The 21816-nt window shown below is 54.6% G+C and overlaps 8 protein-coding genes across 8 annotated transcripts; 3 read left to right on the forward strand and 5 right to left on the reverse strand.

The window, feature by feature from the left end:
- Positions 1-19: 19 nt before the first annotated feature.
- On the reverse strand, positions 20-1928 carry M409DRAFT_21759 (uncharacterized protein; the record flags this gene model as incomplete). Its single annotated transcript, XM_033806011.1, has 2 exons — positions 20-1289; positions 1348-1928. 2 exons carry the CDS (start codon positions 1926-1928, stop codon positions 20-22), a joined length of 1851 nt encoding a protein of 616 aa, XP_033669211.1.
- A 1107-nt stretch (positions 1929-3035) lies between these two features.
- M409DRAFT_53600 (uncharacterized protein) lies at positions 3036-4481 on the reverse strand (the record flags this gene model as incomplete). Its single annotated transcript, XM_033812420.1, has 1 exon — positions 3036-4481. One exon carries the CDS (start codon positions 4479-4481, stop codon positions 3036-3038), a length of 1446 nt encoding a protein of 481 aa, XP_033669212.1.
- A 1293-nt stretch (positions 4482-5774) lies between these two features.
- On the reverse strand, positions 5775-6402 carry M409DRAFT_65761 (uncharacterized protein; the record flags this gene model as incomplete). The annotated part of the gene is made up of 3 exons (XM_033816652.1): positions 5775-6113; positions 6168-6322; positions 6399-6402. The coding sequence occupies 3 exons, from the start codon at positions 6400-6402 to the stop codon at positions 5775-5777; spliced, it is 498 nt and encodes a 165-aa protein (XP_033669213.1).
- Positions 6403-6904: 502 nt separating this feature from the next.
- On the forward strand, positions 6905-9747 carry M409DRAFT_65762 (uncharacterized protein; the record flags this gene model as incomplete). The annotated part of the gene is made up of 3 exons (XM_033816653.1): positions 6905-7503; positions 7586-8804; positions 8860-9747. The coding sequence occupies 3 exons, from the start codon at positions 6905-6907 to the stop codon at positions 9745-9747; spliced, it is 2706 nt and encodes a 901-aa protein (XP_033669214.1).
- Positions 9748-10268: 521 nt separating this feature from the next.
- Positions 10269-11486, forward strand: M409DRAFT_21763 (uncharacterized protein; the record flags this gene model as incomplete). Its single annotated transcript, XM_033806012.1, has 2 exons — positions 10269-11198; positions 11256-11486. The coding sequence occupies 2 exons, from the start codon at positions 10269-10271 to the stop codon at positions 11484-11486; spliced, it is 1161 nt and encodes a 386-aa protein (XP_033669215.1).
- Positions 11487-12516: 1030 nt separating this feature from the next.
- M409DRAFT_53604 (uncharacterized protein) lies at positions 12517-13380 on the reverse strand (the record flags this gene model as incomplete). Its single annotated transcript, XM_033812421.1, has 2 exons — positions 12517-13186; positions 13313-13380. The coding sequence occupies 2 exons, from the start codon at positions 13378-13380 to the stop codon at positions 12517-12519; spliced, it is 738 nt and encodes a 245-aa protein (XP_033669216.1).
- Positions 13381-13777: 397 nt separating this feature from the next.
- M409DRAFT_21764 (glycosyltransferase family 41 protein) lies at positions 13778-18776 on the forward strand (the record flags this gene model as incomplete). The annotated part of the gene is made up of 2 exons (XM_033806013.1): positions 13778-18064; positions 18120-18776. 2 exons carry the CDS (start codon positions 13778-13780, stop codon positions 18774-18776), a joined length of 4944 nt encoding a protein of 1647 aa, XP_033669217.1.
- Positions 18777-19769: 993 nt separating this feature from the next.
- M409DRAFT_53606 (uncharacterized protein) lies at positions 19770-20783 on the reverse strand (the record flags this gene model as incomplete). Its single annotated transcript, XM_033812422.1, has 2 exons — positions 19770-20103; positions 20323-20783. 2 exons carry the CDS (start codon positions 20781-20783, stop codon positions 19770-19772), a joined length of 795 nt encoding a protein of 264 aa, XP_033669218.1.
- Between the last annotated feature and the right edge of the window lie 1033 nt (positions 20784-21816).

Below are 21816 nucleotides of genomic sequence, written 5' to 3' on the forward strand. Positions count from 1 at the left end.
GAACACCTTGGGAATACTTTCATCTAATGGTGATCCATTCCGGTTCGATGCCCATGTCCAAGACTTCTCCCTCCATCATGCCGGGGATCCAAGCGGCTCCTGCGAGAAGATAGTGCTCCTCGTCGGTGTTGACCCGTCTCAAAACGTGAACGTAGTGACCGCCCTGCATGATGTAGAGGAGGTCCGCTTCTCGAATGAGGTGTGGTCCATTTCCGAAACGCTCGCGGCCCTTCTCGTCGTCGTCGTCTTCTTGCTGCAAAGTAAAAATCCTTCGTTGAGCCATGATGTTTGACTTGATTTTGCCCGCCGGCGATGACAGCTTGACTGGCGATTTACGTGTGCCATGATCAACATCATCGCCATCTGCATTGTTCGCCAGAGTGTGAAGTGCTTTCAACCCTGCGCCGGCTGCCTCCAGGCTCGGGAGTCCGAGTCCGACGTGGGTGTCTCGCCAAGTTCCGGCCGTGAGGACGTCGGCGGCGAAGTCATAGCAGTGACTATCATGGTCACCAACAAAGGACCCTTCAATTCTACCCACTACGATGTCGAGGAACCTGCTGAGAGAGGCGTACGGCTTATCTTTATCGGCATAACTCGGACTCACCGGCGAAGTCCATGCAACCTTTCCCACGATGTAGCCTTTGACGACGAGTGAGTCCGGATCAGACACAACGTCGCTGAACTCAAGCCTTCGCTCAACTGGGAAGGCACCAATAATGCGCTCACGGAAGTGACAAGTCCAACCCGCATCTCCTTGCGAATTAATGAGTTCTCCATACGCCTCGGGACGATTCCACGACACCGCCCACGAAGGGGTCTCGACTTCCAGAAGGTCGTTCGCGGAGGAATGGCAAACATTGGCGAGGAGATCATCCTCGTTCTCATGAAGCGAGGCTCTGGTACAGTCTCTGTAGACTTCCCTGACGGACTTTCGATAGTCGGTATGGAGTAAAGCAGGCAGCGATCTGAGCCGATTGACATGCTGCAGGAAACCCGTTAGGGCGAAGACGTGGTCTCGTGGATCGGTAGCCGTGGACGCTATAGCAATGCGATTGAAGTCCTGCCACCTGATGGTGTCCCTTTGCTCGGCTTGATTCAAGGCCTGGTACAATTCTAAGGCTTTACCGAGGCGTTGGAAATGCTCTCTACCAGGGCATTCCTCGAGCTGGAGGAGGCGCATGAAGCCTCCCACTGCGACGGTTACCGCATCTACCAGGTCGAATTCGCTGTTGCCCCAGATGCAGGTATTGTGCGGCGATAGCGCTGCTTCCTGGACCACCCACAGTCTTCTATCGAAAGTGTCAGCCCCAACGACGCCGCCGCTCTGTATCAATGTGCTGTACTCACGTGAACCACGGCAGAGCGAAAACGTTTCCAACACGGTCCATCCCGTCCTTGGTAAGGAAGCTCTCCTCTGCAGCCACCTCGAACACATCAGCCCCATTCTCGTAAAAAGGTTTCGCATGCCGAAACGTCTCGACAACCGCCGGCGCAACTCGATCAACATCCTCGCCCAGGTATACCAGATTCCCGATGGATCGCTGGTATACAGTACCCATCATGCCAACCTGCGAAGTCTTCTCCTCGAGGTCCGTCTGGTTGATACAAACCGCATCGATCCAGATCGTGCGTGGGCGCTCTGCCACCCTTGCCCGGCGGATGGCGTCCGAAGAGCTTTGGGGCACATTGATCGCTGTGCCATCGACGGCGATCGGTGTTTGACGTGTCGAGTCGCCCCAGCAGTAACTGATGGTCTCATATCGAGGGCGTCGGAAGGTGCCCAGGGTGGCGATGCGCAGTGAGCAGCGGAGGGGTTCGTCGAAGGCGCCAGGCTGTACCTCAAGCAACCGTATTTGACGCTTTGCAGCTATGAGCGGAGTAGCCTTGTAGATGGTCTCGGATGATAGAGTGCCGAGGGTTGTGGCCATCGCCAGAATGTCCGGATACTCGACATGGAGTGGAGCGCAAAGTTGAACTGCGACTGTGTTGATACGTTGATGCGGCTGAGAGAGGTGCGTTGTCTGCATGTACAGCTCGGAACTCCTCCTGCTCCTGCTTTGCACCGTCAAGGTCGTTAGCATGGGGCAAAATAAGCAGCTGAGCGTGCATGTGCTCCCGGCCTAGCACTCTAAACCCCGACTTAGCGGGTTTGCAGACACACCCGCCGTATTATAGTCGAGTCTGCAGAGGGCAACCCAGGCACGTTGTTAAGCTGCTTAACTGCCTATTCGGAGGCGACGAAATGAGCTTTCAACTCTCGCTTGGCTACTCCTACAGCCTCTCCGTGCATCGGAAGGAGAATCTGAAGTCCACTGTTGTTCGCTAGCCAGGGTTTGAACAAATTAGACTGTCGAACGACTAGCAAGCTTAAGTCGATTATCCGTCCAATGCACATAGAGGCTGTGGGATAAATTAGGGGTTAGTTTTAGAGGGTTAGAAGGGTTAGGAGCTGTTAGGGTTAGTATCGGACTTGTTCGACTTAATTGCGACCCCAACACCTCTGCGGAATGTGACTGTGAATAAAAGTGCGTTCGAATGTGTGTGATTCTGGTGTAAGAAGGCGGAGGTGTCCGGCGGGTGGTGTCCGATATAGTGACGACCGCATTCAAATCGAAATAGGGAGGGATCTAAAGTAGATCAGTAGATGTAGCGTTCGCTGACAGCATGTGAAAAAGAAAACAGTCAAAACCTGAAAGTCATCATCGTCCTTACTGAGGGTATCTAGGCCAATGCATCGGCAGCCCAACAAACCCCTCATCGCCCGATTCTCCATCCTAGTAATCGATATCATCAATCATCGCCTGACTGAGAGCTTCTACGACTCCCCGATCTATCGCGTCGCAGCATCGATGCCAGCCTTCGAACCCTCGCCGATATCCTGCCGCGACGACTGCTGCTGGGGCCCGGTACTCCGAAAGGTTCAAGTACTATACAGAAACACACATGTGAGCGCTCAATGTCATGCTATCCGCGGTGCTGTTACCGCGGTGTTCAATGCAAATCATCATGCTCTCCCCCAACGTCTCGTCTCTTCATCATCGACCACCGCTCGTGTCGTTGTTGTTGTTATTCATGTTGCCTCCGTTGTTGGAAGGCGGGTTGCCGCTTGGGCTGAATGCTTCGCGCATGCGAGAGAAGATACCGCCGCTCGACTCGCCTTGCCGACGACGCTCTGGCGACTCGGACACTCTGAATGGGTTGGTGCGACTGCCATCACCACCACCGCTACCACCCACACCAGACGAGTCTGCCCGCGGGAATGGGTACTCACCAGGTACACTTGGCCGGTGGTACTCGGGTGAGTGCATGTCGTGCAGTGGTGCTTGGCTTGGCTCTCGGGGCCGGTTAGTATCCGCCGACTGATCCCTTGGCATGATGCCCTGTCGACATTGAGGACAGGTATCGTGCTCTTTGAGCCATGCCTTGACGCAGTCGTGATGGAACCAGTGATCGCAGGGAAGTACAGTCACCATGCTGTCGATGGGTGCCTCGTCCATGCAGATGGAGCAGTCTGCAGTACCGCTCTCGCCCACGTCCTTCTCTCTGATCTTCCTCTTTGGGAGTGATTCGATTGCTTCTTCCGTCGCTGGTCCTGGCGCGTTGCCAGTCTGGTGCTGCTCCATGAGCTGGGTGATGATGCGGTCCAGCGCCTCCTGACTGTAGACTGCATCGCCATGCACGCCACCTGGAGGCATGCCCAGGAGCTGGAAGAGATCGCCAAGTGGCACAGGCCCCGCACCTCCTGCACCACCACCAACGCCCATGAACATCGGCCCCCCAGGATGCGCACGCATGCCCTGTCCAGGCATCGCGCCGATATTCATGAACATCTGTGCCATCATGCGCTCGATGTTGTCGGGTTGCGGGTTCATTGGTTGAGGACCGTTGGCATTGCGTGGTAGCAGGTTGGCGTTGGAAGAGGTTGTGATGGTGAAGGAATAGCCTGGTCCTTGTCCAGTGCGTGTGAAGGTGCCTCCGTTGCCAAAGGGCTGTTGGCCCTGCTGATCTCCATCTGCTCCTGGCGTACCTCGCTCTTGACCGTCGCCTTGAGGTTGTTGTGGGCGCTGTTGGCCACCCAAGAGACCTTGCAGTGCAGGCCCTATCAGATCCATCAAGCCGCCTCCCATTCCACCCATGTTCGGATTCTGCCCGTTCGGACCACCTATTCTGATGTTTCTCGTGACAGTGCCTGTGAATCGACCGCCAGGAGGTTGATCTGGCCCATTGTTGTGCCAATGGAAGTTGTCGATGTCGTCTTCGTCAGGGTCTGGTGCGTACCATTCGTGGTTTCCACCAGGGTGTTGAGGGTCTGCGGGGATGTGATCGTCGTCGTCTCTCGGGTCGTGGTCTTGCTCGATGATTTCGGTGAAGTCAGACTGACATTCAGGACATATTATGCCGTGCTCGTCTCTGTACCACTCGTTCTCGCATTGATGACAAAAGACCAGCTCTCGCTGTTGGGGCTGCTGACTGGGGTCCATGATGGATGGAGTTGCGTGTGTGAAGTGGAGGTGATTCTGTGGGCGGAGCTGCTGCTCCTATGTCGATGGCCCGAGCAGTGAAATGTGATGGTGGTGAAGTTCTAGGTGTTGAAATGCAAGCGGATTGCCCAGTCAGTTTGCTGTGCTGCGAACGTCCTTTGTCATCGGGTGGGCAGTCGGCTGTTGCCCGCGCTTGTGGAGGGGGTAAGAACGGCGGTGATTGCTGTCGGAGGTTTGTGTCGCTCGTCGTGTGGTGGACAGGTTGTCGTGTGGGCAGAGAAAGCGAGGTCGCGGGTGTTGTTGAAGTAGTGATTAATAAAAGTGCATGTGGTGGTACATGTGGTGGTGTGTCTCGCGTGAGGTCTCGAAGTCGTGAATCAGGCTCACGAAACACTGGCAGCCGACGTCATAAACCCAAACTCAAAGACCTCGTGGCGGTGCTGTGGCGCCAAAGGAGTGAGATCTCTCCCTGTCGCAAAAGGGCGTTGAGGTCTCTGAATGGAGTGAGTTGCGACAACTGAGGCAAAGATGGAGTCGCAGGAACTAGGATGTCGACACTTTGAATGGGAGATCTGGCACCGGAGCGATCGGCCTTGGATGAGTCCTCGCTGACTGCGAACATTCTGGAAGCCAGTGCTTGAGCCGAATCAACAGGCATTATTCATTCAGGCTCTATTCTGCGCTTCAATGTCAAATGAATGTTGAATTGAAAATTTGATGTAGTTGAAAGCTTTGGATCAATACTCATACTATACTAGTCGTGAAGTCTGCCCTCCAGAGCCAGCTTTCACATGCTATCCTCGTCATTCCGCAATGCAAAAGTTCAATCCTCCCATTACTTAGCCGCCTGGTGTACGGTTAGAAGCTGGATCTCCCTGAGAGAACAGGACTTCACGGTTGCTTGCCTTCCACTTGGAGAAGTATACAAGTCCAGTATCCAATCACGCGTGCGGGGGTTAGTACGTTTGTCACCTCGTCGGATGGACCTCCCTGCCCAGGAATCAAAGACAGCGCGGTGAGTAGGAGGTTAGCGATCCGAAGAAAGCTTGGGAATCAATCTCCCTTGCACCAAAATAGGCCCAGACCAAGGTGGTGAGGGTAGGGGCCAGAGTGTTGGCAAGGGGTGGGGGGAGGACTGGTTGAGATAGGAAAGTGAGGAGATGAAGTCGTAAAGCCCTTCATTGCAGGATATATCCTGTGGTCATGCTCATTATGACCAGCTAGCGCCGAACGCCACCATGCGGAACTTTCATGACTTCGAATCGTGGCAACCCTGCCGAGTATGTGTCGCGTTTACTCTTCTGGGATCTCAATCTCGCCAGACTCAATGTCGTCGGAGATTGCCTTTGGACTCCGGCCATCGACCTGGCAACCAGTAGAGAAAGCAGTGCCGAGAATCTCCTTGACGGTGCCCTTGAGGTCCTTGGCCATGGACTTGAATCGCATCGTGCGGGCAATACCAATGATCTCGTCGAGAGGAATGGACTTGGTGTGCTTGATGTTCTTCTCCTTCTTGCGGTCACGCGGGGGCTCCTTGAGGGCCTTGATGACGAGCGACGAGGCCGATGGAACGACGGAGACGGCGGCCTGACGGTTCTTGATGGTGAGGCGGACGGTCACACGGAGACCTTTCTATAGCACAAGTCAGTACTGAAATCGGGTTTAGTTGCATTTTGCGAGACGTACCCAGTCACCAGTGGCCTTGGCGATATCTTCACCGACCTTCTTGGGAGAGAGACCAAGAGGACCGATCTTGGGGGCGAGTGCAGACGAAGCACCAACCTCACCACCAGTGGCACGGAGGTGGATGACCTTCTCCTCGTTGGGGTCGAACTTTGGCGCTGGACATGATTGTGAGCAGGCGTGCGCAAATTCAGCCAGCGGCTGTAGCCAAAACCCGAGAAGGGCGATACTTACCCATGGCTAGTAGGTAAGGTAGTCTGCCTCAGCTCGATAGGTGAAGGACGAAACGAGTGGTGGGATGTTGGGCGTCTCGTTTGGTGGAGGAAGAGAGTCGGCGGGAGCGCGAGATTTCTTCAAGTTCGAGCTGTGTGCGATTCGGACGCTAGTACAGACGGACCGAGCCGCACACAAGCTTCTCCGACCCAACGCTCCATGCAGCTGGGCGGCCAGTCGAGATGGAGGTATTGGGCAGTGTCAGCGTGATCAGTCGGTCGGACTTCGTGCGTCTTGTCCATGAAACATCCAGCACCGGTCAGCTGGCATGTGTCGCCCCGGGAAGATGCCTCGAACGTCTGCTTGCTGGCCTCCTCCACCGCTTCCTTCGTGCTCACTCACAATGCTCGACCGTCGCCAAACTCTATTTGGCCCGCGGGTGGGGCCTCACATTCAAGATAGTAGCTTACCGACCAAAAGTAAACACGCTCTCGCTGAGACATCTTCCCACGACCGAAGCGCCCACCATGGCGTCCAACCCTAATTCCTCACGGCCTCCACGAGACAGTCCTCCCCGAAGTCCCACGAGTCCGTCGAGTAGCGGACCACCTTCGCGCCAAGGGACCCAATACCGACCCTCGCAGCCATCGTTACTCAGGCGCTCACACATGCCTTCTTCGTCGCCCGAGGACCGACCAGCGCAAGACATTGATATTGACCAGGACGGTGTCGAAGCGCAAGATCATGCTCCTGCAGACATCGATTTCGAGGGAGTCCGTCCACACGGAATCATTGACGAACCGAGCGATGACGAAGTGAATGCGCGGACTGCGCTGCTAAATAACATTGGCGCATCGCATCATGGTGAAGGTGAGGATGGGGGAATACATACTCGACCAAGATATGGACATGGCTACGGATCGTTTGCGAGCAGCTATGCCGGGAGTTTCGAGCACAACAGACCGAGCTTAGGTGGCCGGGTACCTACAGACATCAATACAAGCAGATCCGGTGTTGCAGATTATATGCCAGACTCAGTTACAGATGGCCTGCTTGGGCGACCGAAGAAGCGAAGTACTACGCATTGGCTTGCAGAACGCGCTGGTATTAAACATGAACGATTAATGTGAGTGAGAATACACCTCAGCAAGTATTCAGGCTGGGGATCTTGTGTCTTGACGGTCTTGAGCTAAACAGTAAACTAACAGGTACATCTACTACTACCTACCTATAACGAATTGGATACGGCAGTACCGCTGGAAATTCTTTCAAGGGGATTTCATTGCAGCATTAACCATGGCCAGCTTCTACATCCCAATGGCATTATCTTACGCAGCGAACCTGAGTCACATGCCCCCAATCAACGGTCTTTACGCCTTCGCATTCAACCCGTTCATCTACGCGTTACTTGGTACCTGTCCGCAGATGATCGTAGGACCCGAAGCAGCTGGATCGCTTCTTGTGGGCAGTGTGGTCTCGGAAGCAATCAAGGCCGGCAAGTTCGGAGACGACGACGGGATGAAAGCTGGACAGGTGGGAGGAATGGTCACTGGTCTTGCAGGAGCAATCATCTTGATCGCAGGTATTCTTCGACTCGGATTCCTGGACAGCGTACTTTCGCGACCCTTCCTGCGTGGCTTCATCAGCTCGATCGGTCTCGTCATATTCATCAACCAGCTTGTCCCGGAGATGGGATTGGATAAACAAGCTGCGCATTCGACAAGAGCTCATGGCTCGCCACTGGATTCGCTCATATTCTTGGCTGAGAATGGTCATAAAGCGCACAAACTCACCTGCGCGGTCAGTTTCGGAGCCGTTGGCATCATTCTGGTGTTACGAGAGCTCAAAAGGCAATTACAACCATTGAAGAATTTGGGATGGGTGGTATTCATACCTGACCGTTTCGTCATCGTTGTACTTTCCGCGGTCTTCGCGTGGGCCTTCGACTGGGAGAAGAAAGGCCTCGACCTTATCGGTGACATCAAGCCGCCAGAGGGCGTAAAGATGTTCGAGCCACATTTCCCATTCGACAAGGAGAATTTCAAACATGTCAGCGATGCTTTCGAGACGGCATTCATTGTGGCTCTACTGGGCTTTTTCGAGAGCTGTGTTGCAGCAAAGAGTCTTGGTGCTGGCAATGTCAAGGTTGAAAAGGTTGAAAAGAAGAATAAAGACGGGTCTGTGGAAGAGGTTGAAGAAGCTGACGGTATTCGCGGGATGGCTGTTTCGTCGAATCGAGAATTGGTGGCTTTGGGTCTTGCTAACGTTATTGGTGGCGTCTTCATGGCCATCCCAGCTTTTGGAGGCTATGGCAGAAGTAAGGTCAACGCCAGCACGGGTGGAAAGACGCCTATGAGCAGTATTCTGCTCTCTCTCATTACGGTCATCTGCACGGTGGGGTTGCTGCCTTACTTCTACTACATTCCGGTAAGTGAACATACTCATAGAACACGGAGACCAGCTCTGACATGTCGACCAACAGAAAGGCGTACTTTCAGCCATGATCACCGTCGTCTCAATCAGCCTGCTAGAAGAAGCACCGCACGACATCCGCTTCTTCTGGAAAATCGGCGGCTACATCGAACTCTTCCTCATGCTCCTAATCTTCCTCACCACCTTTTTCTGGAGCCTCCGAGGCGGCATCATCGTCGGCATCATCTTCTCCCTCGTGCGCCTCCTCCGCCACAGCACCCGCCCACGCATCCAAATCCTTGGCCGCATCCCGGGTACTCGCGAATTCGACAACGCCGAGGTCCTCGCCCAAGAAGCAGACGTCGAGCTCGTGCCCAACTGCCTCATCGTCAAGATCCCCGAGCCTTTAACGTTCGCCAACACAGGTTCGTTGAAGCACCGCCTGAGACGGCTTGAAGACCACGGCACGAACTACGCGCATCCTGCGTTACCGAGTGTTCGGAGTAAAGAACACAACAAGAACATCATCTTCGACATCCACGGCGTCACGGGCATGGACTTCGCGGCCACGCAGGTCATGTACGAGATTGTAAACGACTACATCGAGCGGGGCACCATGGTTTTCTTCTGCCGCGTGCCGTCCAAGAAATCCAACGTCTGGACCCTCTTCCACCGAGCGGGAATCGTAGAATTGTGTGGTGGGGAAGGCAACTTTTTCAAGAGCGTGGATGAAGCGCTGCGGGCGACGGAGAAGACGAGCTCGTTTGGGGATTACGCCAGTGTGGGCGCGAGCGCGGATAGTGCGAGTCAGACGGTTGTGCAGGATGATGCGGATGGTGGGAATGGGATGGCGTTTGATCAGGATGAGGGGAGTCCCGAGACGAAGAGGAGGAGGAGTAGCAGGAGGAGGAGTTCGAAGGGGAGGGTGGGGGATGAGGAGAGTGGGAGGGGTTCGTGATTGGGGCTTTTGGGGCCAGATGGTTTGGTGGTCTGGGTGGTTACGACGACAGAGAGCGAGAGATTGTATACATGCCAGTGATATATATCCGTAAAGCGAGGGGTTTTCTGGTGGGAAAGGATGGTCATGAGAGGCTGCCCACTTGGAGGGTGGGTGACTGAGGGGGAATTTATCTATTCATATTCGATTCGAAACGAGAAAAGTTCCACGTCCTCTGCGCTACCGAAGCCCTGCTAGGTGAGCATGCCATGTAAAGTCGCACTAGAAGCGCGTGGTAACATTGAAGTTCATACCAATGGATCCGTAGAAAAGAAAGTCTAATCGTCATACCTCTCTCCGCAAGTCCTCCCGTCCAACCCCATAATCCATCCATCCTCCTTCTTACACCTATCTCCTACGAAATCCCTTCCTTATCGAAGCAATGTAACCTGACTGCCACCCACAAAACCCAAATCCCATCCATCGTGAAAAGAAGAACAACAAGACCAAGAAAAGAAAAGAAAAATTCCACTTCGAAAAAAATGTCCATCACCATCATAGGCGCCGGCATCTCCTCCCTAATCCTCAGTCGCTGTCTCCTCGCTCGCTCTGCTGCCACCTCCAACTCTCTCCCTCCTCTCCTCCTCCTAGAGAAGAGCACACAGGCGGCTTTTAGGAAGAGGAATAATTATGCCATTACGCTCCATCGGAAGACTTACCGGCCTTTGCTTGAGATTCTGGGGGTTGAGGAGGAGGGGTTTGTGGGGAGGGTTGGGGTTTTTGGGGATGGGGAGGGAGATGGTGGAAGGGGAGATGGTGAGGATGGGGAGTTGAGAGTCAACCGCCGCCTGTTCGAGAATTTCCTCCTCGAGGGGGTGGACGTTCAATTCGAGAGGGAGGTTGTGGATATTTCCACGTCTACCTCGAAGGATGACGATGCTAAAGAAGGTGCGAATGGTGTGGTTGTGAAATTATCCACCGGCGAGGAGATTAAGAGTCAAGTTGTGGTTGGTGGCGATGGCGTGCACTCCATCGTCCGCAAGACATACGTATCGCCTGAGACGGAGTTTGTTATTCTGCCGTTTGTGGTGCTTAATGGGAAGAGGAGGCTGTCCTTGAAAGAATTCGAAGAGATGGGGTTTGATAGTTGGGGGGTGGTTGAGCAGCGTGTTGGGGATGCATTGTTTACCGTCTCTGTGATTGAGAGGCGGGAGGAGGATTTTGGGGTTAATTATACGTATTCGCGGGCTGTGAGGGGGGAGGGAGATGAAGGGTTTAGGCCCGGGAGGGAGGTGGCTGCGGCGGGGGAGATTCCGGAGCAGGTTTTTGGGGAGGTGGATTCTTTGAGGGGCGGGTTGGAGGGGGGGTTGAGGGGGGTTTTTGAGACGGGGAGGATGAAGGGGGATCGGTTGTTGAGTTGGTTGATGAGGGTTGTGGAGGTGGAGGAGGGGAGGTTGGTTGAGGCTGCTGAGGTATGTATTGATTGATTGAAGAGTTGCTTTGGTTGATTGCTAATTAATGTGATGCAGAAGGGTGTCGTTTTGATGGGCGATGCTGTTCATGCGGAACCTATTGTCGGTGGAGAGGGGGCGAACGTTGCTATTGAAGATGGTATGAAGCTCGCAGAGTTGCTTGCTGATGGAGGGACGGCTCAGCTGTCACGATTTTACAAGGACAGGCAAGATGGATGGGCAAGAAGCGTCAAGGAAAGCAAGGCACGCATATCTGCCATGCACGGTGTAACGAAGCCATCTCTATGAGGAGCGTGATGAACTTGGCAAGCCCGGCTTATGGAAGCAGTGCAACAATCCTACTTAATGCAGCGCGTCGAGCATCTGCATAGAACACGTCGAGAACGTTCCGACTCTCGCAGCTGTTCGGGCACTCTCGGTGCTTGAAAGTCCAACAATGCATTCCATTCGTTGGCAGACTGTCGATCAATGTTGCTCTTCCTGAAGATTGTCGCTGTTTTGCTTCGCTTTCCGGGATGTGGTCGTTTCGAGGCGGCGTTGTACCATCGTATTGCCGGAGGAATATCAACGATGACCATGTTTCACGCATGCGTTTCCATCACGTACATCCTGGTCAGCGGCACAGCAGATGCGTTGCGGCGTGCTGAGCTAATGCTTGATGATTACATGCCTTCGTCGGAGGATACTCGAAACAGCATTGCTTGCACCGGGGAAGAAAGTGCGTTGGTGAAGTGCTGGCCGGTTGGATTTCTCGTTGACGATCTGTTGGAGGATCGTCAAAGGATCGATCCATGGGTTGGATTTAGAGAGGGTTTCTTCCCTATAGGAATGATCAGAGTGATGTGTTGTTGATGGATGGAGGGAGGAACAGCTCGGATGCCTGTCAAAACCAGACCCTGCTCAAACGCTGACGGCCATGAATCGTGTCGGGTATGTCTTGCATATCGGAGACACCTCGACCCTTGTCAAGGGCATGTACGACGAAAAGTGAGTCGGGAGACGGCATGGAGCGTGACGATCAGCGAGTTGGATCGTCACGTGTGAGACGATGATGCAGAGTCAAGGTTTTCGCTGTCCAAAGATGGTGATCATGGTGATGCATTGGTAGCTGCAGCAAGGCGAGCAGACGCTGGTATGGAGGCAGGGTTTGGTGTGGTTCAGCGATGGGCCGGACTACGGTGGCCTCGCGAATAGGCCGGCAGGAAGGAAGCGAATTGGTCGCATAAGCTGTAGGTGTGCGGTAGGCGTGCTGCAGGCGTTCCAGGACGGCAGCAAAGGAAGCACAAGATGCAAGCCACTCGCTGCACGGGGTCGTTACTCATGCAGCCACGGACGGCGGCTGGCCAATGGGCAGACGGATCAGCATTTGTTGGTGGTGCAGTCCCCAGCAGCAGGCTGTGCCATGTCCGAAACGCGAACGTGTCGAGCGGCCGGCCTGCACCTCGCCGTCGCGGTTGGAGGAGCGGGTGGCAGCGGCGGTGGGCGGCGGCAGCGGTGAGGGTGTGGTGGTGGCACGAGGCCGACGACGAGTGGGCGAGCGAAAGTACGAGTGCACTGTCTGGCGCGGATGACAACGGCGTCGCGGCGTGAAGATGGAAGACTCGCACCAATCGCCAGCGGCCCTGCGCCCAATCCCTGTCGCTGCGAGGTAGTGGCAGTCTGGGGCTGAGTTTTGGCGGTTTGGCGCCGCCGCAGCACCACACGCTACGACGTTGCTGGCGTGACAGACACCTCTGCCAACTATCCACTTCGTCTGTTTCTCGCCGCTGTCCCTTGCAAAGGGCGAGCAGACTCTGCTAACGACGGCGATTGCAGGTGCAAGAGCCTCACACACCACAGCCGCATCACTTCCCCCCAGCAGGCCCGGAAACAAGGGCTCGGCGACGTAACGGAGACGCAGGCGGATCGCCCAGACATTTTGCTCACCTCCCAGCACCATCACTTCCACCACCCGTCGCCGAGGAAGGCAGCGGAGCGGACACTCGCAGCTGCAGCCTGGCAGTCAGACGGTGGGACAACGGGGGTGCGTCGATGCCAGTAACAGCCTCAGGTCCAGCGCCAGCAACCTGGTAGCCTGCGAACACAACCCACCACATTCCGACCGGCGTACAGACACCACTGCCGCGGCCTGCCACCACCCTCCCGCCAGCTCCAGCTTGCCCTTGCGTCGGCGGCGAGCCATCGTTGCTGTGTTGCCCGCTGCTGCACTCGCCCGCCCCGACAACCTCTCCTCCCGCTCTATTCACGATTGTCCGCTGCCGCCCGCCCCCAATCTTCCTCTCTAGTCTCCTCGCCCGGCTACCGGCATATCTGTGTATTCGACCTCTGCACGGTACGTCTTGAGGGGGCATCTTGAAGCAAAGCCCCGGCAGAGCACTGGTCACGCGAGCAAGATCCAGGAAACCAGAGCAGCCAGCATCTGCGCGCTACAACAGTACATGGTCGAGACGCTGCGAGAATGTCATGCGTGCTCGATGTGCAAAGCGATCGCAAAGGCATAGGCACCTATCCTCATCGGTGAGACAGCAGCCTCCTCCGCGCTCCGCCTGCGCGCTGGACCACCCTCCCGCTGAGCCACGATGACGGCCGATGTCACGTTTCCTAGCAGTATCACATCGAACACAGGTGCCTTCTTACAATCTGACCTTCGACTTCCCGACGACTCAATGCCGTTTCTCACACAGCGCTATGCTCTGCCAATCCACCATGCCAGCTTACGCAAAGACAGCGACGATGCCCTCCTCGACAGCGGCGAGCGAACCCCTCGCGCTGAGAATACCCTCCGGCGTAAGACACCAAATGGCACCTTGAACGCCGGCTATGATGGATCTGTGGATTATGCAACGCCTCCGCTGAAACATCAGCTTCTGCCCATCAGCGAGGGCAACTCATCAAGACTAGCTCAAATCCCTCTTCCGAACCCCAAGCGAACATTTGTCCAGCACCAACATCACCAAAGGCAAACATCAGGGCTAGGCGGTTGGAGTGGACAGGTCGTTTCAGGTTGGCAAGGCGGGCAATTCGGTCAACCACAGACTTCCTTCCCCGTGATGGACTCCATGCTGAATCAAGGTCTGCCAGCACAACCATGGAATGTACAGCAGTACTATGGACAGACCGTCCCCAGCGTCATCCAGCCTTCATTCACCTATCTAGGGCCTACGGCGTCAGGAGGTCAAGGCTCGGGTCCGTATGGGCCTTATTGGCATGACGGCACTTTTGTGCCCTATCGACCTGCTGCCATTCGAGATCCACGTTTCTATCATCATCCGACTAATTTCATCGGTTCACTGCCGAGCTCTCATCTTGCCCACCAGGCTCATTTGTGGCAGCAGACCACGCCCACACCAAATCCATGGACGCCATTACCAGGCATGGGTCCATACACGCCTCCAGCGTACAACTTCCCACTCGCCTCTCAGCAACCCTCTTTCGGCCCAGGTTACGGTCACGGCTCTGTTCTTCCAAACGACAACCGATTTCATCCATCAGTGCAAGACCAGGTCGCACGTCATCCAGAATCGATAGACTTCCGCCAACATGCGTTGAGTGTTGAAAATGAGTTTGGATCGACTTCTCCGAACGGACGTCAGCGTGACAAGACCTTCTCGTGGGCGTTGCAGCAGTATAGGGAACTTCTGGGATTTATCCACCACACGCGGCGCCAGCAGCAGCAAAACAGGCATGCCCATGGCCATCAGCATGTACCACAACGGCCCAGCATATACCCAAAGCCACCAAAACAGTCCGCATCTGGATCGTCAGTGCAATTGCCCAAATCGAAGACAGACACAGACCTTTTGCAAAGCAACAACGACGAAGATCCACCACTTGGCGATGCACAGGCTGAAGGGGTGCACTCTCTCGACTCCACGCCCAAGCAAAGTACCACCACTGTATGGTCACCGAGCGGAGTGCAATTCAATGACAACGAATATCAACGACGTGCATCACACGAACAGTATCGGAGGTCGCAAGACTCCACCTTTCCGATTCCGCCTTCACTGGACGTTCAGCGCACCTTGCGTCGTTCTACAGGATCTTCAGTCGCGGCCATTTTGTCACCTCTCCCACTGGACGATTCGCCGCCTTCACGAGCAGCAACGGCTCTCTCGTACATCACGAAGTTGTGTCAAGAAACAGATTGGCAGTGGATCGATGGGATGCATCTGGGTGGCTGTCTTGCGTATGGTCTTGGCAACTATCAGAAAGCGCATCGATGGTACACGAAAGTTTTGGAGAGAGATCCAAAACATCTAGAAGCTACATCTAACCTAGCAGCTACCCTACTCGCACTAGGACAACGCCAAGAGGCTGAGCAGCATTGGATGCAGGTTGTGAAAGCTGCACCGAATCACTTCGAGGCCGTCGAGCATTTGGTCGGAGTGCTATGCCACGACCACCGCAGCAAGGACGCTATCAAGGTCATTGAGCATGTGGAACGCTCACTGCGGCACCCAAAGAGTCCAGACACGCTCAAAGCGTCAGATCGACAGAGTGAATGTTCATCCTCGACAGCCAGCAGGTCCCCTTCCACTTCAGAGCAGTCGGACAAGATCTCGTACGACTTCGACGCCGAAGGCGATGGCCTTAGCAATGTGGACTGGCGAGACGCAAGTGGATCCTCCGAGCCAGGCTTCGGATCTAGTGGCTTTGCCATATCTGGTTGCGACAACGGCAGAATACTGGCACTCATCCACGCCAAAGGCAATATGCTGTATGGCTTGGGTGACAATGCTGGCGCTGCGCGAGCGTTTGAAGATGCTGTGCTCATTGCGGCTGGTAGACATCTGGAAGGTATCCAAGGCCTGGTCAAGCATATCCTGACGGTGGTATCTTCTCATCTGCAGCTTCGTTATGGGCAGCAGTCCGCTACACCCTCTGGAGAGCCTGTTCTCCTATCCCCAGATCAGGCCTTGGCAACTTCGAAGTTGTGCTTTCCCGTCCACGGTGAACTACCCGGACTTGTCCACATCGCAGGGGGCCCACAAGGTTTGGCACGCAAAGCATCCATCTCGACAACAAGTAATTCCTTGCTGTCGCTCGCGAAGATCTTCCAGGATGGCATGTCAAATGCAAATCGTTCAGCCGGCGTCCCGCCTCTCGCTCACGGAGTCCGCGACATTCTTGCGTTGTACTACCTGTCTCTGTCTTTGCAACCCAGTCCTTCGACTGCAAACAATGTGGGCATTTTGCTTGCAAGTGTGCAACAGGCCGCTGTGCCCACGAACGTCAGGCAAAAGTCCGACATACCGGGTGTTACTCCTGGCAGCGGTATTGCGCTTGCATTACAATACTACAACTACGGTCTGCAGCTCGACTCACACCATGCTCATCTCTACACGAATCTTGGCAGCTTGCTTAAGGACATTGGCCAGCTCGACGCGGCGATCAACATGTACGAGCGAGCTGTGAGGTGTGATCCGAAGTTCGACATCGCCCTGGCAAACCTAGCGAATGCCGTCAAAGACAAGGGACGAATTAGCGATGCGATTGGATACTACAAACGAGCCGTGGAGGTCAGCCCTGAGTTTGCGGAAGCTGTCTGCGGTTTGGCGAATGCCCTGAATTCGGTCTGTAGCTGGCAAGCACGAGGTGGTATTGCTGAAGAAGGTGGACGACGGGACAGATGGCACGTCGCTCCAACTGGTATGCTTCTGGATGCGAGCCAGCCGGGGGCGTCAAGTTCTGGGTGGATCAAGCGCGTTGTTGACATTGTCGAGAAACAACTAAGGGAGGGTGAGAATTGGGGTCGAGGGGCGATTACTTCTGCACTCCAAGAAGACTTGATCCAGCAATGTCTGGCTTTAGAAGGTCGACACGAAGGCACCAAGGAGCGAGGACAGGGCTTACAGAAGAGTTTGATTGAGTGGTCAGGTCATAAGTGGGAGGGAGCTCGAATCACTCGCCTGGTCGAGCGTGTCACCAGACGAATTGGTTGGCATTGGTATCGAGACACCTACGTCAAGAAGCGACAACGGACGCCCTCGAGCTACAACCGACCACAACTACCTGCGACATTGACAGTACCGACTGCGCCAACGGTTCTACCATTCCACACCTTCACTTGCCCCATGTCGGCAAAGCAGATCCGATTGATCTCGCAACGCAATGGTCTGCGAATTTCAGTATCGACGCTTCGAGCTCCGTGGTTGCCCAGGCAGGTGTACCCGCCGCCAAAACCACCTGCACAGTATCTGCGCGTGGGATACATTTCTTCCGACTTCAACAACCATCCTCTAGCTCATCTGATGCAGTCAGTCTTCGGCCTGCACGACACGAAGAGGGTCAAGGCGTACTGCTATGCGACCACAGCAAGCGATAATTCTATTCACCGTCAGCAAATCCAGAGAGAGGCACCGGCCTTTCACGATGCAAGCTCGTGGTCTGCAGAGAGGCTGGTCAATCAGATTGTTCAGGATGGAATTCACATCCTTGTCAACCTTAATGGATATACTCGTGGCGCACGCAATGAGGTCTTCGCTGCTCGACCAGCACCGATTCAAATGTCGTTCATGGGATTTGCAGGGACGCTTGGGGCAGAGTGGTGCGACTACCTCCTCGCAGACGATACTGCAGTCCCACCCGACACGCTTCGGCCTTGGAGGAGGAACATTGACGTTGAAGACCAGCTTGTGGATGAGAACAGCGGTGGCGACAACAACGACTGGGTGTATGGCGAAAACATCATCTACTGCCGCGACACATTCTTCTGCTGCGATCACAAACAGAGCGCTCCAGATGCACACGAGAAACACATTACTTGGGACGAAGAGCAGAGACGGCGGTGGCAGATGCGTAAGGAACTGTTCCCGCAGATATCGGACGACACGATCATCTTTGGGAACTTCAATCAGCTCTACAAGGTAAGTGAATGTTGTGCTTGATGATCATTGATCAAGGCTAATCGTCATGAACCAGATCGAACCGACCGCCTTCCGCACCTGGCTTCGCATCCTCGCCCGTGTGCCCAACTCAATCCTCTGGCTGCTCAGATTTCCCGATCTGGGCGAATCGCATCTGCTCGCTACAGCCAAGATGTGGGCTGGCTCAGAAGTAGCCTCGCGGGTCATTTTCACCGATGTTGCACCCAAGCACCTTCATATCTCTCGTGCAAGGATTTGTGACCTCGTCCTGGATACCGCCGAGTGCAACGCCCACACGACAGCAGCCGATGTTCTCTGGAGCGGGACACCTCTCCTGACCCTCCCACGATACCCTTACAAAATGTGCAGCCGCATGGCCGCCAGCATCCTCAAAGGCGCGCTCCCCAAGAACCCCGAAGGCGACCGCGCTGCCACGGAGCTCATCGCATCCGACGAAGAAGACTACGAAGAGAAGGCCGTGGCGCTAGGCATATCATTCTGTTACCTGGCCGGCGGCACCGGCGTTAGCCAAGGAAGGCTCAAGGAGTTGCGCAAGATGCTGTTCCACGCTCGCTGGAGCAGCGCGCTGTTCGATACCAAGCGCTGGGTGGCGGATTTGGAGGACGCATATGACGAGGCGTGGAAACGTTGGGTTTCGGGCGAAGGGGGCGATATTTGGTTGGATCAGGTGCCTCGTAAGAAGGAGGAGTAGGTCGTGGCATGGGATGTGTGTGTGAGTGTTTCTTTCGTTTGATTGAGCGGTGGCGTTTGGGAAAGGAGTTCACGTGGTCGATGGGATAAACGGGTATGGGATATTTCGGTGGGCTCGGTCGTTTTTTGAGAGTTACTTTGTTGCAGTCGCTTCGCATCGAAGAACAATACCCCCCTTGAATGTGGATTGGGAATGTGATCCACAGAGCGCTTCTTGATGATGAGAGTAATAGATAGGTAGGCTTTGAATTGGAAGGGGCCTTGCCTACTACTACAACAATGATGGAGTCTATTTTTTTCTTTCGTCCTCACACGGTGCTTCTGTCAGGTTGGAATCGAGTGATGATGAGGATAAACACGCTGGATGTATGTGCTTGAATGTCGATGGATATCCTTCCCTCCGTGCAGCCCTCGCCTCTTTCTTCTGTCGACGGGACGGGACTTCCTTTCTTCGACAAACTTACGAGGGGACATGGTCTAGACGTACACGCCCTTTACCTATATCATCACTCCGCCTAGACCCAGCAACACAGTTGCATGCATCTCTCTGGGCTGACCTCGATCGAGCACGTTGCTCTTGAGTCCATGCCTTCACAAATTGTGGATGCGGTGATGCCACACCATCGCCAGTGTAGGAGGGCCTTTGGGTTGTCTTCGGAAAGTGGGTTTGGGTTTGGAGGTTGGAGGGAAAGGAGAAGGCATGTACAAGAAAGGCCAAAGAATATGGTTGGGATTGACTGGTCTCTCGTAGGAAGAATGATCTCCTTTGGCGCTGTTGGAGGAGCTATTGAGGATGATATGCTTGGTAGGATGAGAGAGAAGAAAGGGAGATGGGCTTGCGGGCGATATTTGGTGTACGTTCAGAAGGTTCTACGCTTCGACAGAGGGAACGGCGTTGTCGTCAGGCTGCGGAAGACCTCTACAACAAGCATTGGAGATGGAACATGTCGGCCATGCCTGATCTTTGGCCAGCTTACGCTTCGACGTGGGGTTGTTATCGAAACGATACTACATGGATGATGACGAAGCAGGAAATCGTATCGTAAAGCCTTTGCATCGCATAGATCGAAGGGTCACCGATACGAAGCAGCATGGGTGATGACGATGTCGACAGGGTGCTGGTGATGAGGGCTTCAACAGCGAGGATAGGCGCTGGAGCGTCAGGCCACGATGTCTGACCCTCGGAGAGCTCACGTCTCGACAGAGAGATTGCGCTCGAAATGGGGGTGCCGTAGATGATGACGGGGTGGTCTGTCTTCTGGCGCTCGTGCGACAAGGAAAGGAGTAAGGCGTGCCCACCACGCTCGGTGCTCGAAGAGCTTATGCCTCTATAGAGGGATCATTATCGAAACGAGACCACATGTGTGATGACCACGCCAGCCCTATGGGGAAATGTCATGGCAAATATATGGGTGAAGCAAGTCAGCATCGAAACCTGCCACATGGTCGATAACGACGTCGTCTGTCCGGTCAGGGCTCTCATGGGAAGAATAGGAGCTGGAGAGTGCGTCCATCGTGTCTGACTCTCTCTCTCTCGATGGACACACGTTTCGATAACGATTTCGTTATCGAAACGATCCCACATGGTTGACGACGACGTTTTCACTTCTGCAGAGAGTATCCTCTGAGTCGAGGAGAACAAGAGTTGCAGTATAGGTCGATTGTCTGAGGTCGAGAGGGGTCTTGCTAGCTGATGAGTCGACGGTTGGAGAAATGGAGCAGATCGTGACGATGCTGCCGTGGGAAGCTCTCCTGGCGGGAAGATGGATGACAACGATGTCGGCTGGTAGTAAAGGTGAAGGGAAAGCCCTGGGCTACTGATGAACTTGCACGAGAGGCAATACAGACAGTCCATATCGCCCGGACTTCTGGACTTGAGACAGTGTCGTTGCCGGACCGGACCTGGTATCTTCCCCTTCGCCCATGCGGTCGCAACTCTGATAAGGCCCTCTACGATAGTCTTCGGAGCTGGAGCGTGTTCCCAGGTCTGGCCTCTAGGGGACGCCATGCTTCGATAGGCCCATCGCTATCGAAACGGGGGCAGCATGGATGGTGACGATGCCAGCCTTGCGGGGGGCCTCATGACAAGAGTATGAGCTACGGACGGGGTGTTCAGCAGGCCAGGCCTAGAGGAGACAACGCTGAATATAACATTGAACACTTTGATCAGAGTGGGAGGGGTTTTCCCGACTTTGTTCGAAAGCCATCTCGGATCAAGGACAGTCGTACGCGTTCCATCTTGGGTAAACCGACGAAGTCGATAGATCGATGGTTATCGAGTTGATACGACATGGATGATGACGATGTCGTCGGTTCTGCAAAGAGCTCATGACTCTGATGTGCCGAAACGTGGTGCTGGAGCGAAGGAGTTTGCAGACGTTGTCTCAAGAATAGCACCGCATCGGAGGTCGAGCGTCATTTTCCTCGTCTTTACCATAGGCTCTATCTTCCAGTTCAGTAGTTTGACTTTTGCAAAGACGTCGAGTCGGATTGAAACAGACGACGCAAAACCTTTGCGCTCGAAGGCACACGCAAGACCCGCTTCGTATACTCCGGCAGACATACGAGCTTTGCCAACGATGCAAGGCCCGGCATATTGATCGGAAAAATGCCCACACAGCCTGGGGCGCCGAGCACGATGACGCTGCAGTCCCATCCATCGAAGCGAACACGCGAGACGACATCAAGCCGAACGAAGACGGGCAAACGTCGCTGCAGACAAGGGTTTGGTATAGTAGTGCGAGATTCGAGATTCAGTGATTATGCGTGACGCAAAGACCGGGTTCGATGCAAGTTCGCCTGCAGCGCTGCGATGTCGTTGGCCGCGGGGAGGATCTCAAATACATCCTGGTATATGGTGGGAGGCCGCTTTGGTATTGGGATTCGGATCCCTGGAGGTAGCGGAGGCGATTGATGATGCGATGCTCGATGACTTTCTTCATTGCACGGCAGAATGCTGTGACACCTCACCCATACTCACATGAAGGATATGTATGCGTGTGCATGGTCTTCTTCGAGATGTGAAGAATGGGTTTGTACTG

Source organism: Zasmidium cellare, assembly GCF_010093935.1.
Source record: "Zasmidium cellare ATCC 36951 unplaced genomic scaffold M409scaffold_13, whole genome shotgun sequence".
Classification (NCBI taxonomy): Eukaryota; Fungi; Ascomycota; class Dothideomycetes; order Mycosphaerellales; family Mycosphaerellaceae; genus Zasmidium; species Zasmidium cellare.